The sequence below is a fragment of the Poeciliopsis prolifica genome, unplaced genomic scaffold, assembly GCF_027474105.1.
Source record: "Poeciliopsis prolifica strain line A6 unplaced genomic scaffold, Auburn_PproV2 SCAFFOLD027, whole genome shotgun sequence".
NCBI classification, from domain to species: domain Eukaryota; kingdom Metazoa; phylum Chordata; class Actinopteri; order Cyprinodontiformes; family Poeciliidae; genus Poeciliopsis; species Poeciliopsis prolifica.
The window spans coordinates 146646-161074 of record NW_026562402.1 but is presented as its reverse complement, the minus strand read 5'-3'; the positions used below and the strand labels follow the sequence as shown (position 1 = coordinate 161074).

General features: G+C 37.0%; 2 protein-coding genes across 3 annotated transcripts; both read right to left on the bottom strand.

Moving 5' to 3' along the window:
* Positions 1-1232: 1232 nt before the first annotated feature.
* On the bottom strand, positions 1233-3606 carry micos10 (mitochondrial contact site and cristae organizing system subunit 10). 2 transcript variants are annotated; one of them, XM_055048448.1, is made up of 4 exons: positions 3355-3606; positions 1944-1991; positions 1630-1736; positions 1233-1286 (listed from the first exon to the last, which is right to left on the bottom strand). In XM_055048448.1, the coding sequence occupies exons 1-4, from the start codon at positions 3416-3418 to the stop codon at positions 1278-1280; spliced, it is 228 nt and encodes a 75-aa protein (XP_054904423.1). In that variant the 5' UTR covers positions 3419-3606; the 3' UTR covers positions 1233-1277. The 2 variants fall into 2 exon arrangements, with proteins under 2 accessions (XP_054904423.1, XP_054904422.1); XM_055048447.1 differs by having other exon boundaries at positions 1233-1289; positions 3355-3587.
* Positions 3607-6621: 3015 nt separating this feature from the next.
* Positions 6622-12836, bottom strand: sike1 (suppressor of IKBKE 1). Its single transcript, XM_055048611.1, has 5 exons — positions 9414-12836; positions 8751-8856; positions 8535-8677; positions 8323-8436; positions 6622-7936 (listed from the first exon to the last, which is right to left on the bottom strand). The coding sequence occupies exons 1-5, from the start codon at positions 9570-9572 to the stop codon at positions 7796-7798; spliced, it is 663 nt and encodes a 220-aa protein (XP_054904586.1). The 5' UTR covers positions 9573-12836; the 3' UTR covers positions 6622-7795.
* Positions 12837-14429: the final 1593 nt, after the last annotated feature.

Below are 14429 nucleotides of genomic sequence, written 5' to 3'. Positions count from 1 at the left end.
GGGCATACACACAAGCTTCCTGGGCACATTGAGGACCACTGTGAGCATCATCAGTGTACACGGCGTGGCCACGCACAAGTATCATAAATCTGGGATCATAGAAAGTTGCATGGCTTATTAAAAAATCAAATTACATCAGCAATTTTCATTCGTTTGCTTTTAATTTAAGTGATTTGCTCAATTAAAATAAAAAAAAAGAAAAGAAAACATTGCTGTTCATGAGACGCATGCTATAAGTAAGAGTCCTGCTTCAGCCAGGGTGAGAAATGAGACATTACACCTCAGACATAAATGTTTGTTCATATTAAACATTCACATTTTGCACAATGAAATGTTTTCTGTAGCTTGTGATGCAGTACAAATTCTTGTAAAATATTTAATTACAGTTTTTTTCACGTCTGCCCTTCTCACGTCTTCTCACTTCTCCAGTGGTTATACACTTAGCCCAGGTTGATGGGTCAGTCTGCTTCTTGCTTTATGTACTTGAATTCAGCATATTGACTGTTAATGGCCTCCATAATCTGTGGGTGGAGGAGAATGGCCTCATACTTCTTTGCCAGTGTACAAATGTCTGCTTATCCATAGTCAAAAATCTGAACTCAACATTTCAATATCAAATGCAGACCATTCCTTTCATTCGATGTGATTCCATTTGATCTTAGAAGAAGTGCATTTCTGTTTTTTTACTTTGGCTTGGTGAGTGGATGTCCCACGTAGACATGATAAGGTGATGACTTTCACGTTTCCTAACTCTACCGCACTATTCTCACCTGCACGGCGCATATGACCAAGGCACGTAACCCACGTACACACAGCCAATCAGCATTCGCTGATTGGCTGCGTAGCGAAAGTGAACCGTATCGTATCATTGGCTGGATTCCTGTCACTCATTGAGTTCGATCGCAAAGTAGTACGGAAAAAAAAATTTATTGGTCCGTAGTCAAAACTGATGTCTGAGCTCAATATCCACTTTACGTTGGACTTTATTTTATGCGCTACATAGATTTTCTTGTGCACTGAGAATATGGCGCGCAGCTTAGAGGGAACATTGACCACAAGTAATCTTTCTATAATTAGTGATTATTTTTATTAAATTCATACATATAGCACTCATCAGGCAGAAACAAGTCTTACAATCATTATTGGGACGGTTTATCTGGAGAAAGACACAATTTTAAATGTAGCAAAGTGTAAACCATGACGCTCGAAAAGCATAAACATCAATGCAAAAATAACGATATAAAACACATTGATGGTGTTTTTATTAGTGGTTGAAGTCACTGCTTCTGCTGAGAAAAAAAACAGAAAAAAAAGTATACGTATTAAATTCATACAAAATATTGACAAACTGCCACTTTAACATAGAAATAAGACTTTACTTTTTTTTTTAATTGTTACTTTTGTTTCATTGGTGTTGCAAAACTATTTTAACCTAATTCAAACTTCAAAAGAAAAGAATAAATTATAAATCTCCATGAAGTCAAGTTAAGATTTCAGTACAAAGCTTAGTAATTTTTGTTTGTTCTTGCCTTCTTCAAACAACAAAGTAAGACACTAACAAGAAGACTGGTATCAAAACCTAAAGATCTGTGCAGAACCTATTAAAGGCCCAATAAAACCCAAACTAACCTGTTCACTTGTGTGCAGCAGATAATGTGACCTCAGGTCATGCTGACAGTTGGCATACGCCATGCCAAGTCCAGCTCCAGAGAATAATGTAATAGGCCACGTACGTCCTACAAAGGACAAAGATGCACTGACATTGTTGGCAGGGATAAAACAAACACTGCCCTAAATATTGGCGTCTATGTCTGCAGCAGAAGGACATGAGTGCCAGTAGAGGAGCATGATGCTAGTTGTGCTGCCAGATATCCTCAATGGTGTCTGAGCTAAATTAAAGTTTCAAGATAAAGAACAACTTCAAATCCACTGAAACGGCTTACTTTTGAAGAACAGGACAGAAAACACAATTCCTAACCCCAGACCAGTACCTGAAACACAAAATGACGAGGCAAACGTTAGATACAGGGAGGAAATAATTACTAATGCACATTTGCAATATTTACCCTGCATGTCAAGTGTCTGACCTACACAGAATAACGTAATGCAAGGTGTTGTTTTTTTATTGTTAGTAAGAAAGCCTGTCACAATAAGCAATAAATCAGTTTATCGCAACTGGCCATTTCCCATTGGACAGTCATTTATGAGATACTCCCCTTTAACTGAAAAGCCGCCATTTCGAAAAACCCTGCAAACATTTGACATTTGCACTACCTGCCACTTCTGCCTGTAGACTTAACCATTATTGAAGTCAATAGTCAATAATTTTTAACCATTATTGAAGTCAATAATGGTTAAAAATTAACCATTATTAATTTTTAAAATGCGAATCTCAACTGGTGTTGCTTTGATTGTTTTGTTTTATTATTTTGGATCATTTAAATGGTTCCCAGTTCCAGTGTTAAATGTTCTTTAGAAATTAAAGTTGTTTTTTTTTTGTGCTTTGAGTACATATACTTGAATCAATAAATCATTTCAGTTGAAAATGGTCTCAAATTGACAATATCATTTATCCCATTAATTTCTGAGACCATTTATTGAACTGCAAAAACTTAGGACAAGTTTTTGTTTCTAGACTAGAGAAACATGGTTGTGAGCATATCAATATCAATATTGCTTTTATGGCCAGTTACTAATAGTATATATTTTGTTATCCTTTATGAAAGAATGGTAATATGTGGGTATGGATCCTGGAAGAATAAGTGAGTGACATTGTTTTTTAAAAATATATATATATGGTTATAACTTTTATAAATGTTTATGAAGATCTTAAAACCCATTGGTGAAACCCAGAAGATTCCTGACTCCAACTGTGTAAACCTATGGTCTACAATATGACTAACCTATGGCTTGTATGAGCTGATTTAACCTGCCATCTGTTAAATAAATAAGCGATAAATCTCTGACCGCATGAAAGTTGAACAGGCACCAAATGGGATTGAAGTAAATGAGGTTCACGTTCTGTGAGCGCAAGGAAAGGTGGACAACAGTTTGGCGTTGTAGTTTAAAGTCAACTGCTACTTATAATAATCAAATGGCCTGCCTCTGCTCTGGTTTTCTTTCATTTTCTTTCAGTGAGCGTTAAATTAAAAAACGGCGCTAGAATAAATCTGTTTACTTCCGTTAACATTTGACTGCTCATTTAGTTGTCCTTTAACAGCCCTTTGCGGCTAGCTTGTTAGCCTCTCATCCAGTCAATGACAGATGTGAATTACAATAAAAGCTACAGCCTAATGCTTCTGTATCCACCTATATTACAGTAACATTAGTACCTGAAGGCAGAGGAATATTTACCCAGCTTAACGACCCCGTCTGCCAGGCAGCGGTCCAACTTTTTCCCGATCTCCTTCTCAGACATTCTGACTTAGCTCACTCCAGGCTCAAGGTTTCAAACTGCAGCTCTCCGTGCTGCCTTCGTGCTCTGTCGGAAGTTTGACACACTAATGCATTGTGTAAAGAAGTTAACGTAGATCGACGACAAAAATAAATAAATAAATGAGAGCATTTATTGAAATCGTTATCCATTTTACTACACAAAGATTTAATACCTCAACAAAATGTTTTTCGTTAATAAACTTAGCACAGAAGACAGTTCAATTATGGGTCTTGAAGTGAATGTAGCACGTAGCTAGTTTTTGGAAAAACCCTGCCACCTTGCGCCACACAATACATAAAACGCCACAATAAGCCACACATATCATACTGACTGCAATGCCTTCTGAAAGTATTCATATCCCTTACACCAGGGATATTTATAGTTATCAGTAATAATTTACCATGGCAGCTATGGTTAATTGCTATTATGTGATCAGAAGTTCTTAGCTCATAGAGTTTTGAGTTTGATTCCCTTTTGGAGCTTTTCTCTGTGATTCTAACCTGGCCACAAGTGACTGAAATAAACAAAAGCAAACTGATGGATTGTTGCAGTAACACCTGCAGCTGTACAGGTGAAATTTGAAATTTTCCTTTAAATAAAAAAAGAAAAAATAGTTATTGTTTTATTATCTAACCATCTGTTCTATTAGCAAAATTGTGGAAAATAAAATATCTTTTGTGTCAAAAGATATTATACACACACACAGCTGTGTCAGTCTGAGGGGTGAGGTGGGGAACGCCAACGCCTAAGTTTTACTGGTTACTGGCCTGAGCTTCTTACAGTGTGCGCGGTTCTGGCAGGTTGCCGGTGTTATGCCGAGAAATGCATGCCTGCCGAGAATTGCATCCCCTGTCGCGGGAGCGCGCATCGCCTTAAACTCGCATACTGATGAGTAAACGGGCTGAAATCCGACCGAAGAGGAAACTTTTAAAGATATTCGTAACATTATCACGTTTATTAATCATGTAAGCGCTAAAATTGTGGGTTTTATTTCGCAAATTAATTGAAATAAACACTGATTTTTTCACGTTTATTGAGCCATATTTGTCGAACGTTCTTCAGTGTCTGATGAACAAGTTCTCCGCAGCTGCTTTGAAATTCCAAGATTTTTCTTTTAACACCATAATAGCTTAAAGCTTTACAAAACCGAGGCCCAATTACGTAGAACATTTTAAATCACGCTTAGCTGTCTAGTGTATTAATGTAGGGGAGATGCGTTTTAATTTCTGAGCCTGCTAATATTTGCATCCCCTGTCTATTGTCCTGTTCATATGAAACTTATAGTGGTAACTCAGGGAACAAGTGTCATTATGTAGAAAAAATGTAATTTCCAAGTTAGCAGGGGATGCAATTTTTGGCAATATGAATTTTTAGCTTGCCAAAAATTGCATCCCCCCTGAGTTCATCAAATATTTTTGAAATAATATTAATATTAATACCAGTAGTTCATAGAACTACTCTGGTCATGTAGAAAAGGTTATTTCACTCTTAACTCTTTATTTCTCCAAGTTAGCAGGGGATGCAATTTTTGGCAACATGGATTTTCAGCTTGCCAAAAATTGCATCCTCTCTATTTTCATCAAATAGCCTATTTTCAGAATGATATTAAACTAATACCAGTAGTTCAAAGAACTACTCTGGTCATGTAGAAAAACGTATTTCACTCTTAACTCTTTATTTCTCAGAGTCAGCAGGGGATGCAATTTTTGGCAATATGGATTTTTAGGCATAACACCGGTTTATTAGCTTTATTCGTGGTTTCGCGAACTGAACAGCTGACGGGTCACCCACTGGCTGACACCAGCAGATATCGAAAAAATAAAGGTCCGACAGATCGGAGGGTACAAAAAACTATCACTGCACTTGACCTGCGAGAGCACAACCACCTCTCCAATACACAAAAATTAGCACAAACCTAAACCACAAGAGCAGTGGACATTTTCCCCAGACGATGCTAAATAATAAAGACATGGAAGCGAAGCCTCTCCAGGTGGTTCACGGAAAGAGGTTGGTGTTGATTCCCAGGTTCAGGTGGTGTCAGACGTCCAGAGAACGAGAAGGTGAAACAACAATGTTTGCTTTATTTCTACTCTACTTTGGCTAGATTAAATTGTTTAACCCACAGTCTTAGCAGTAGGTATCAGCCGTCAGGTGACCCGTCAGCTCTCTTGTTCGGGAAATATCAAAGCTCATAAACTGACGACCCGCCAGAACTGAACACGGTAAAAAGCTCCGCCTGAATCCAAACGACCGCTCTTAGGTTCAAACTCCTTTCATTTTTACCTTACAGAAAAAGCACCAAGCCGCCAAATAAACAAAAGTAAATTGAACAAAAAGAGACTTAGACAGATGTGCACTACGTATAAGACGTTTTGGCACAAAATATCTTTTTTTCTTCACAATTTTTTTAATAGTAAATAGAGTTGAATAATAAAAATTCCAGAAATTATTCTTTTCTTTCTTTACATAAAAGAAAATGTCAAGGTACGCAGAGTAGGCTACAGCTGCAGGCGCTGCGCGTAGTTCTGAACTTTAACAGCAGGAAAGAGTTTGAGACGTAAAGCAATTTATTTTAAACGTTTTTATCATTTCCTTCTTTTGAACTCTAAATATAAACAAACGTTATTACTTCAATGTAAAAACATTTAATTAAATAATTTTTTGGTGGTGCTCCCTAATGACAATGGCTATTTTTAGAAGTAGCTCCGCGGGCGACTGACAAGGTCCATTCGGGCGATCGGGTGCCCGCGGGCAACTGGTGACCCCTGCCTTAAACTTTTTCTATAATTTTTTCCCCTCATTGCAACAACAAATTAAGACGTAGCCTACTTACTAATGCGTAAATGACTGCGATGTGGAAGGAAAAGTACAGTTTTTTAGCACAAAGATTTGAAAAAGTGTTATTAATTTATTTTCCTTCAAGTTGATACCACTGACACTAATATCACCCTGATATCATCGATACAACGGCAGTGTCATGGTGGGCACATACATGCCTGTTAAACCAATAGGTACAGACTGAAAATCATAGTGATTTTCCATTCACTTCTCAACTATGAGCTACTTTGAGTTTTGTCTATTGTGCATATTCCTTTTAAATTGCAGTGAAGTTTGTGGTATAGTATGTGACAAAATATAAAAAGACATATTTCTTGGCCAATTAAAACAAATGATCCAACAAAATGTAAAGTGCACATTTTATTTGACACACTCCTGTACAACGTTATAAAGTCTAAACTGATTTCTGAGATGACAATTTAGAGTTTTTAACAACAAACATTTAATCACAACAAAAGTTGGCATATTTTAAAATCTTTCACTTTGTACAAAGATGTGTCATGAGCTGGTTTGATACATTTCTTCTGCTTCCAAATCTGGAAACTGACCTTTAACATGAGAATCCACTCTATGTGACAAACATATTACATGTATAAATGCATTATGTGCAGCAGGTGAAACTTTGTGAAAAGTTACTTTCTTGGTAGCGAGCTTACACCAGCTGGCTTTCGTAGCAGGCATTGCTGTTGATTTTCTTATTCATGGGGAAGTGGATGAGAACGTGAATCTAGCAAATGTAAACTCAAGAGGTAGAAACTGCAGAACAGAAGCTGAAAGAGCTTGGAAATAAATTCATAGCCACCATCTTCTTCAAAGGAGAGAAAAAAAATATTGTTTTAACCAGGTAAAAGAAAGTTGTTGTCATGGGATTTATATCTCACTAAAACCAAAACATATTCTCTTTTAAAAAATAAAGATTGTAACAGTGAAAGCTCTTGGAAACAGGATGAGAAGGAGGGTCATAGCAAGCAACTTTATGGCTTTTTGAGCAAGTTGGCATCTGTCCAAGGAAACTTCGTCATTGTAGTGAGACATAATACTCATTTTGTTAAAACAAGAAAGTTTATCCTTTTAACAAAATAAAACTCCTCTTATTATAAAGACAAACCTTGTTTGAGTTTCATTTCTTGTTATAACGAGGAATTTCGTTGTTACGATGACATATTGCTCCTGAATTTGTTTCCACTGCCTAGCAGTTGAACATTTTCTGTTCTGTATCTCTGAGAGTAACTGTTTCTTTATCCCAAAATACAAAACAAATCTCCTTTGCTGCTTCTACTATCTTAGTGACAAACCAAACATTTAATCAGTGTCACAGGTTATGATAAATCCACTCTAACATGACAGCAGTGACCATACAATTACTGTACAAAGTGATGCTTTACAAGAGCTTTCACAACCCACACACAGGTAAAATGCTGTGTTCAAGTGACCTTCACCAGAAAATCCACAACCCTGTTTCCTGCCTTGTTTGGTTTCTTTTCTTTTTCCCAGCCACAATTCAGGCAGAAGCTGCTCTGCTCACTCATCAGAAGCCACCAGTGGGGAATGCTCCCACTGGGCTGCTGGTGGGAGTGATGGCAGCTGGACGCCATCATCTCCCGTCATCTTCACTGACCCTTTGCTGATGTTCAAAAGGTCCCGAAGCTCCTTGTTCTCAATCTGAACAAGACCCAGAGAACAACAAATACAAGATGGATGGATGGATACAACTACAGGATTAGACTGACATCTTTTGAGTCGTATAAAAGCTGCACTAAAATACATTCAAATATAAAAAACCCTTAATGCTAATAATTTTGAGATTTAATTCATAGATGTGATATTTCTCAGGGTAAAGTGGTCTTCAGTAATGCGATATGATGGTTGGAAAGGTCACAATCACTGACACTTTCAGGACAAACTTTTTAAAAATGACAGCAGCAGTACACATAAGGCAACCAAATATTAGTGGTGCACCAATAACAGGTTTCTGGCAATATTTAAAGCTAAATGAAAACAAATAATTTGCTTCCGTTCTGAAGCGACTAAGTCCCAGCGCTGCTCACCTCTAGCTGAGCCAGCTGCTCCCGGACGGAGCAGTAGTGCTCATTGTCCACCTGCAAGGCTCTTCTCATTACCTGGCCCATCTCACAGATCTGCTCCACCTGGCTCTGCACTTCCTGTAGAAAAAACAGCCAACTATTGAACTTTACATAAAACAAGGAGCATCTCAGCCATGTAAAAATAACTCTCATCTAGGGACATAAACAAAACTTACTTTGGCGTGGTCCTGATGAAGGCTGAGCACCGGTTTGGTGTCCAGCTCCTTCTTTGCCATCATCAGCTGGAGCATCTGCTTACGGTACCGACCCATGATTAGCTCCAGGGTGTATTGGTGTTCTTCAAGAGACAGCCACAGTTCTGCAGAGGCCGTAAATTGTGTTAGCGCAACTTAAACCATCAACTGAAACAAATCGTCATGAGTGAGCATTACCTTTATTTTCCTGTTGCAGCTCCTTAATTTGAGTGTTCTCCTGAGTCAGAAGGACATGGGGCTTGTACTTCGTTAGCTCTTGAATCTCTGTATTGTCTCCAGTGTTCTGAGAGAGATGATGACGAGTGACAGAGAGAGGGGAAGAGCATTTGAAGGTTTAGAATTTAAAATGGTAGCTTCATGAATCACCTCTCTGGCAGTTTTGTTGTAATTTTTCCTTAAAAAGTCATGCACATTAACTAATACTGCTTGATGTTCTGGTTAAAAACTGCAAATTCCTACACGGTTTTCAAAGCTTTTTGAAAGTACAAATCTGAAAAGTGTGACATGCTTATTTATGTAGGCCTCACATCCTCGACTGGACTCTGGTTGGAAATTTGATTGCCACCAGTACATTAAATAAATATAATAAAGTTTTTTGGGTTGCCTTGTATTTAACTCAGTATATCTTCCCTGACCCCACAGAAAAAAGTTTGCACACATCATGATATGGCCACCACTGTGCGCATGGTCGGTTCAATAAAGCTGCACAAAACACTCTTATATAATTGTTCCACAAATTTCTACAATTTATTCTTTTCCTTTAACTTCACTGCTATGCATTATACTGAATTGGTCTGCCGCGTTTATACTGTCAGAGTGAAGCCGGATGGACGATCCTACCTTGTCTGGGAGAGCATTCCCCACCTCCTTCATGCTCTGCACCCTCTGTCCAAGGGCCCCGGTTTGGTCTATCAGTCCCTCGGCGGCCGTGTCATGCTCCTTCAGTCTGTCCAGAAGGGTCCGAGCATCACATAACACTTTCTCTAGAGTGCACGCCATTGACGGAAAACTGAGAAGTTGGGTCTGACGTAGGAGAGCGGCTTGAACCTTCGGGTGAAAGTACCGCTAAATGGAGACTTCTGAAGGCAAAAAGCCCGAGATTCTTTATAAGAACGTCGTCATAGCAATGCAGAACGTACTGTGAGACTGTGAAGGTGAACAGAAGAAAAACTGCACACAGACACGCAAAATAACAATTTTTGTTGTCAACTCCTTCGGTGGTGTAAGAGGAAATGCTACGTCACTTCCGTATCCCTTCGCCTTTTTTTGTGCTGCATTCAAGTACACACGAGAGCTCGGGAATCCCTCTTTTAGGTTATAAGTAGAAGTTTTACTCATTTATACACATTGTGCAGACCAAGCAGAATGGTGCTAACTACCTTTCAGCTCTGTTAGTTCGGGTGCGTCTTGAGTTAAGCTGCTCTTAAAAACCTGTTGATGTTATGGTGCAAATTCCGACTTACAGAAATGCAGCAGTAATCTTTACAATTTTCTTGTCAAGTGTCATATTTCATTTTGCTTGCCGCATTGATGCCATCCACTGGAATATTCGAAATTTGATTTTACCAATAATTAAATTAAAAATGATTTCCTATACAAAATTCCAATATTTTTTGTCATACTTTTAATTTTTCAATATTTATGAAATTAGCAATAAAGCTGCAATTGAATTCAAAATCTTATGAAAAATTATTTTTTAGATTTAATGTGGTTTTTTTGTGTATAATCCAAAAGGATGAAAGGGAAATGTAGCTGTCATACTGCAAAAATTATAATAAAACTACTGTTATAATTAGCATATAGCATATTATTTTTCACTTCTTTCACTGAGAAAAGGTGTTTTTGTTCCCTCACCCTTGGCACTCATAAAACATTAGATTTACACTTGTTTCCACTTTCAATCAACCAGAACTACTGCTTTCAAGCATTTCTGTGCTGTTCCAAAACTAATAAAGCTGAAAATTTAATGTAAAGCTGAGAAGCGTTGCCCTTCATGCAGAGCATGAAGGAGGTGGGGAATTCACACTGCTTCTCAGCATTTCTATGCTGTTTCAAAGATAATAAGGCAGAAAATTTCATGTAGTGCTGAAAATTCACAGTTTGTCCATTTTCCACTTCTTTCGCTGAAATAAAGCTCTTTTTTTTGTCTGACCCTCAGCTTTCATGAAAAACATTTATACTTGTTCCCAGATTCAGCTAACCAGAATTACAACTTCTCAGCATTTCTGGTATTTCAAAGATAATAACCCTGAAAACTGAATGTAATGCTGAAACTTAACAAATTGTCAATATTTCACTTCTTTCACTGAGCTAAAGCTTCTTTTTTTTTTTTTTTTTGACACCCAGTCTGAGAAATTCTGAAACACAAGATTTTGACATGGTTCCTATTTCAAACAACCAGAATGACTGCTTCTCAGCATTTCTATGTTGTTTAAAAGATAATAAGGCTGAAAATTGAATATAGTGCTGAATATTCAAATCTTCACTTCTTTTGCTGAAATACAGCCTTTTTTGACATCCTTTCACAGAACTTCTGAAACACATATGGGAGGATTTAACGTGGGACATAAGGGAGGATTTAAAATGGGACATATGGGAAGATTTAACATGGAGACATTCAGGGGAACTTTATATGGGACATGTGGGAGGTTTTAACATGGGACATAAGGGAGGATTTGACATCAAGGTGAAATTAATATGGGGCATATGTGAGAACTTAACATGGAACATATGGGTGGATTTAATATGAGGCATACAGGAAGATTTAATATGGGATATATGTGAGAACTTAACATGGGTCATATGGCTGGATTTAACATGGGATATATGGGAGGAAATAACATGGAGACAATCAGGAGAACGTATTGTGGGACATATGGGAGGATTTAACATGGGGCATATAGGAGGATTTACTAATATTTATTTTGAGGGATGTGATATTTATTTAAGGGGGGCACATCCTGTCACCGGAAATTAAAAGCAATTAATAATTAGGGTCATCAATTACTCCATCGATTATATTTTGACATAAGGCTGTATAGATATCTCTCTCATGAACAACGTCTGAATCCTGTTTTACAAAAAAAAAAATGAGTGTCAGAAACCAAAAATGCTTTATCTCAGTGAGGAAGTGAAAAATGTACAAATGTCAAATTCTCATCACGACAGTCAATTTTCAGCTTTATAATCTTTGTTCATGCTTCAAACGAGAAAATTACTGCTTTTTATGCTGTTTCAAAGTATAATTTCTGTGTTTTATTAAAAAAAAGTAACTGTCAGAGACTCAAAACGTTTTTATGAGAGAAGTGAAAAATGCACAAATGTGAATTTCTCACCACTACATTCTACTTCCAGCTTTATAATCTTTGAAACAGCTCAGAAATGCTGATACGCAGTAGTTATTGAGGTCTGAAGCAGGAACAAAGTCTCATTTCTGTGCTTTACAAAAAAGTGACTTTCAGGGACCAAAAACACTTTATCTCAGTGAGAGAAGTGAAAAATGCACAAATGTGAATGGATGGAACAATAGAAGGAGAAACAGGAACCAGATCAAGCACAATAAAGGTCTGGTTTGGTGGTACCACAGAACCAGCATCCAAAGATTATTTCACTTGCATGCACTTTGGATGCTCCTCAGCTATGGTCTCTGTTTGTTCATAGACCAGGTTCTCAGCTTTTTCACCAGCCCACTGCTCTTTGGGTGAAAATAACTTGCTGTTCCACAGAGGTGTGGGCTGCACTGGTACAGACATGCCTAGGAAAGACATAATTTTACAGAAAACAGAAATAAATATTTACAGACACATATCTTGCTCACTTTCTGTGGACTTGATATAACACTCTTCAGAAATACACACACTCTAATACACGTACATGCATTACCTACAGAGAGGAGAAATTCATAAGCCCTCTGCGTCTTCTCAAGAAAATGATTTGCAGTAGCAGTGGGCTCCAAATGAGTAATTACATCTGCTACCCGCTTTCTTGAAGACTTTTCTTCCTTAGCAAAAAATAAAATAGGCTTATAGCCTGAAGCATGGGTGTCCAAACTATGGCCCGCGAGCCAACTCCGGCCCGCAGCAAATTCTGAAAATATAATTGAATATGGCCTGCACAAAAAGCTTGAGCTCAACTCTGTTACACTTGTCAGTTTCAACTCTAGATGGAGCCAGCCACATAAACGAAATTAAGTGAAGGAAAACTTATATTGTGAGTCACCAGAAATGGCAACACCGAAGAAACGCAAAATAGCAACTGGAATTGTTCAAAACATTAAAATATACTGCTTCTCAGTAATTCTAAGCTGTTTCAAAGATTATAAAGCTGAACTTTCATGAATTTGCAGAAAATTACACAGTGGTGCATTTTTGACTTATTTCACTGAGAGAAAGCTTTTTCATCTTAGTCTTATTTTTGACTTCTTTCACTGAGATCAACACTGGAATTGTTCAAAACACTAAAATATGCTTCTCAGTACTCTAACCTGTTTCAAAAATTATAAAGCTGAACTTTCATGAATTTGCAGAAAATTACACAGTGGTGCATTTTGACTTATTTCACTGAGAGAAAGCTTTTTTCGTCTTAGTCTTATCTTTGACTTCTTTCACTGAGATCAACACTGGAATTGTTCAAAACACTAAAATATACTGCTTCTCAGTACTTCTAACCTGTTTCAAAAATTATAAAGCTGAACTTTCATTAATTTGCAGAAAATTACACAGTGGTGCATTTTGACTTATTTCACTGAGAGAAAGCTTTTTTCGTCTTAGTCTTATCTTTGACTTCTTTCACTGAGATCAACACTGGAATTGTTCAAAACACTAAAATATACTGCTTCTCAGTACTTCTAAGCTGTTTCAAAGATTATGAAGCTGAACTTACATGAATTTGCAGAAAATTACACAGTGGTGCATTTTTGACTTATTTCACTGAGAGAAAGCTTTTTTCGTTTAGTCTTATTTTTGACTTCTTTCACTGAGATCAACAATGGAATTGTTCAAAACACTAAAATATACTGCTTCTCAGTACTTCTAAGCTGTTTCAAAGATTATAAAGCTGAAACTTTCATAAATTTGCAGAAAATTACACAGTGGTGCATTTGACTTATTTCACGGAGAGAAAGGTTTTTTCGTCTTAGAATTATTTTGACTTCTTTCACTGAGATCAACACTGGAATTGTTCAAAACACTAAAATATACTGCTTCTCAGTACTTCTAAGCTGTTTCAAAGATTATGAAGCTGAACTTTCATGAATTTGCAGAAAATTAAACAGTGGTGCATTTTTGACTTATTTCACGGAGAGAAAGGTTTTTTTCGTCTTAGAATTATTTTTGACTTCTTTCACTGAGATCAACACTGGAATTGTTCAAAACACTAAAATTTACTGCTTCTCAGTACTTCTAAGCTGTTTCAAAGATTATGAAGCTGAACTTTCATGAATTTGCAGAAAATTAAACAGTGGTGCATTTTTGACTTATTTCACTGAGAGAAAGCTTTTTTCGTCTTAATCTTATTTTTGACTTCTTTCACTGAGATTAACACTGGAATTGTTCAAAACACTAAAATTTACTGCTTCTCAGTACTTCTAAGCTGTTTCAAAGATTATGAAGCTGAACTTTCATGAATTTGCAGAAAATTACACAGTGGTTCATTTTTGACTTATTTCACTGAGAGAATGCTTTTTTCGTCTTAGTCTTATTTTTGACTTATTTCACTGAGATCAACACTGGAAATGGTCAAAACACTAAAATTTACTGCTCCTCAGTACTTCTAAGCTGTTTCAAAGATTATGAAGCTGAACTTTCATGAATTTGCAGAAAATTACACAGTGGTGCATTTTTGACTTATTTCACTGAG

Coding starts and splice junctions, on each gene's coding strand:
- micos10 (XM_055048447.1), bottom strand. CDS start 3,418: ATGTCTGAGAAGGAGATCGGGAAAAAGTTGGACCGCTGCCTGGCAGAC. Junction 1,992..3,354: donor AGACGGGGTCGTTAAGCTGG/GTAAATATTCCT, acceptor TTTGTGTTTCAG/GTACTGGTCTGGGGTTAGGA. Junction 1,737..1,943: donor TTCTGTCCTGTTCTTCAAAA/GTAAGCCGTTTC, acceptor TGTCCTTTGTAG/GACGTACGTGGCCTATTACA.
- sike1 (XM_055048611.1), bottom strand. CDS start 9,572: ATGGCGTGCACTCTAGAGAAAGTGTTATGTGATGCTCGGACCCTTCTG. Junction 8,857..9,413: donor GGAATGCTCTCCCAGACAAG/GTAGGATCGTCC, acceptor CATCTCTCTCAG/AACACTGGAGACAATACAGA. Junction 7,937..8,322: donor AGCAGCTGGCTCAGCTAGAG/GTGAGCAGCGCT, acceptor GGTCTTGTTCAG/ATTGAGAACAAGGAGCTTCG.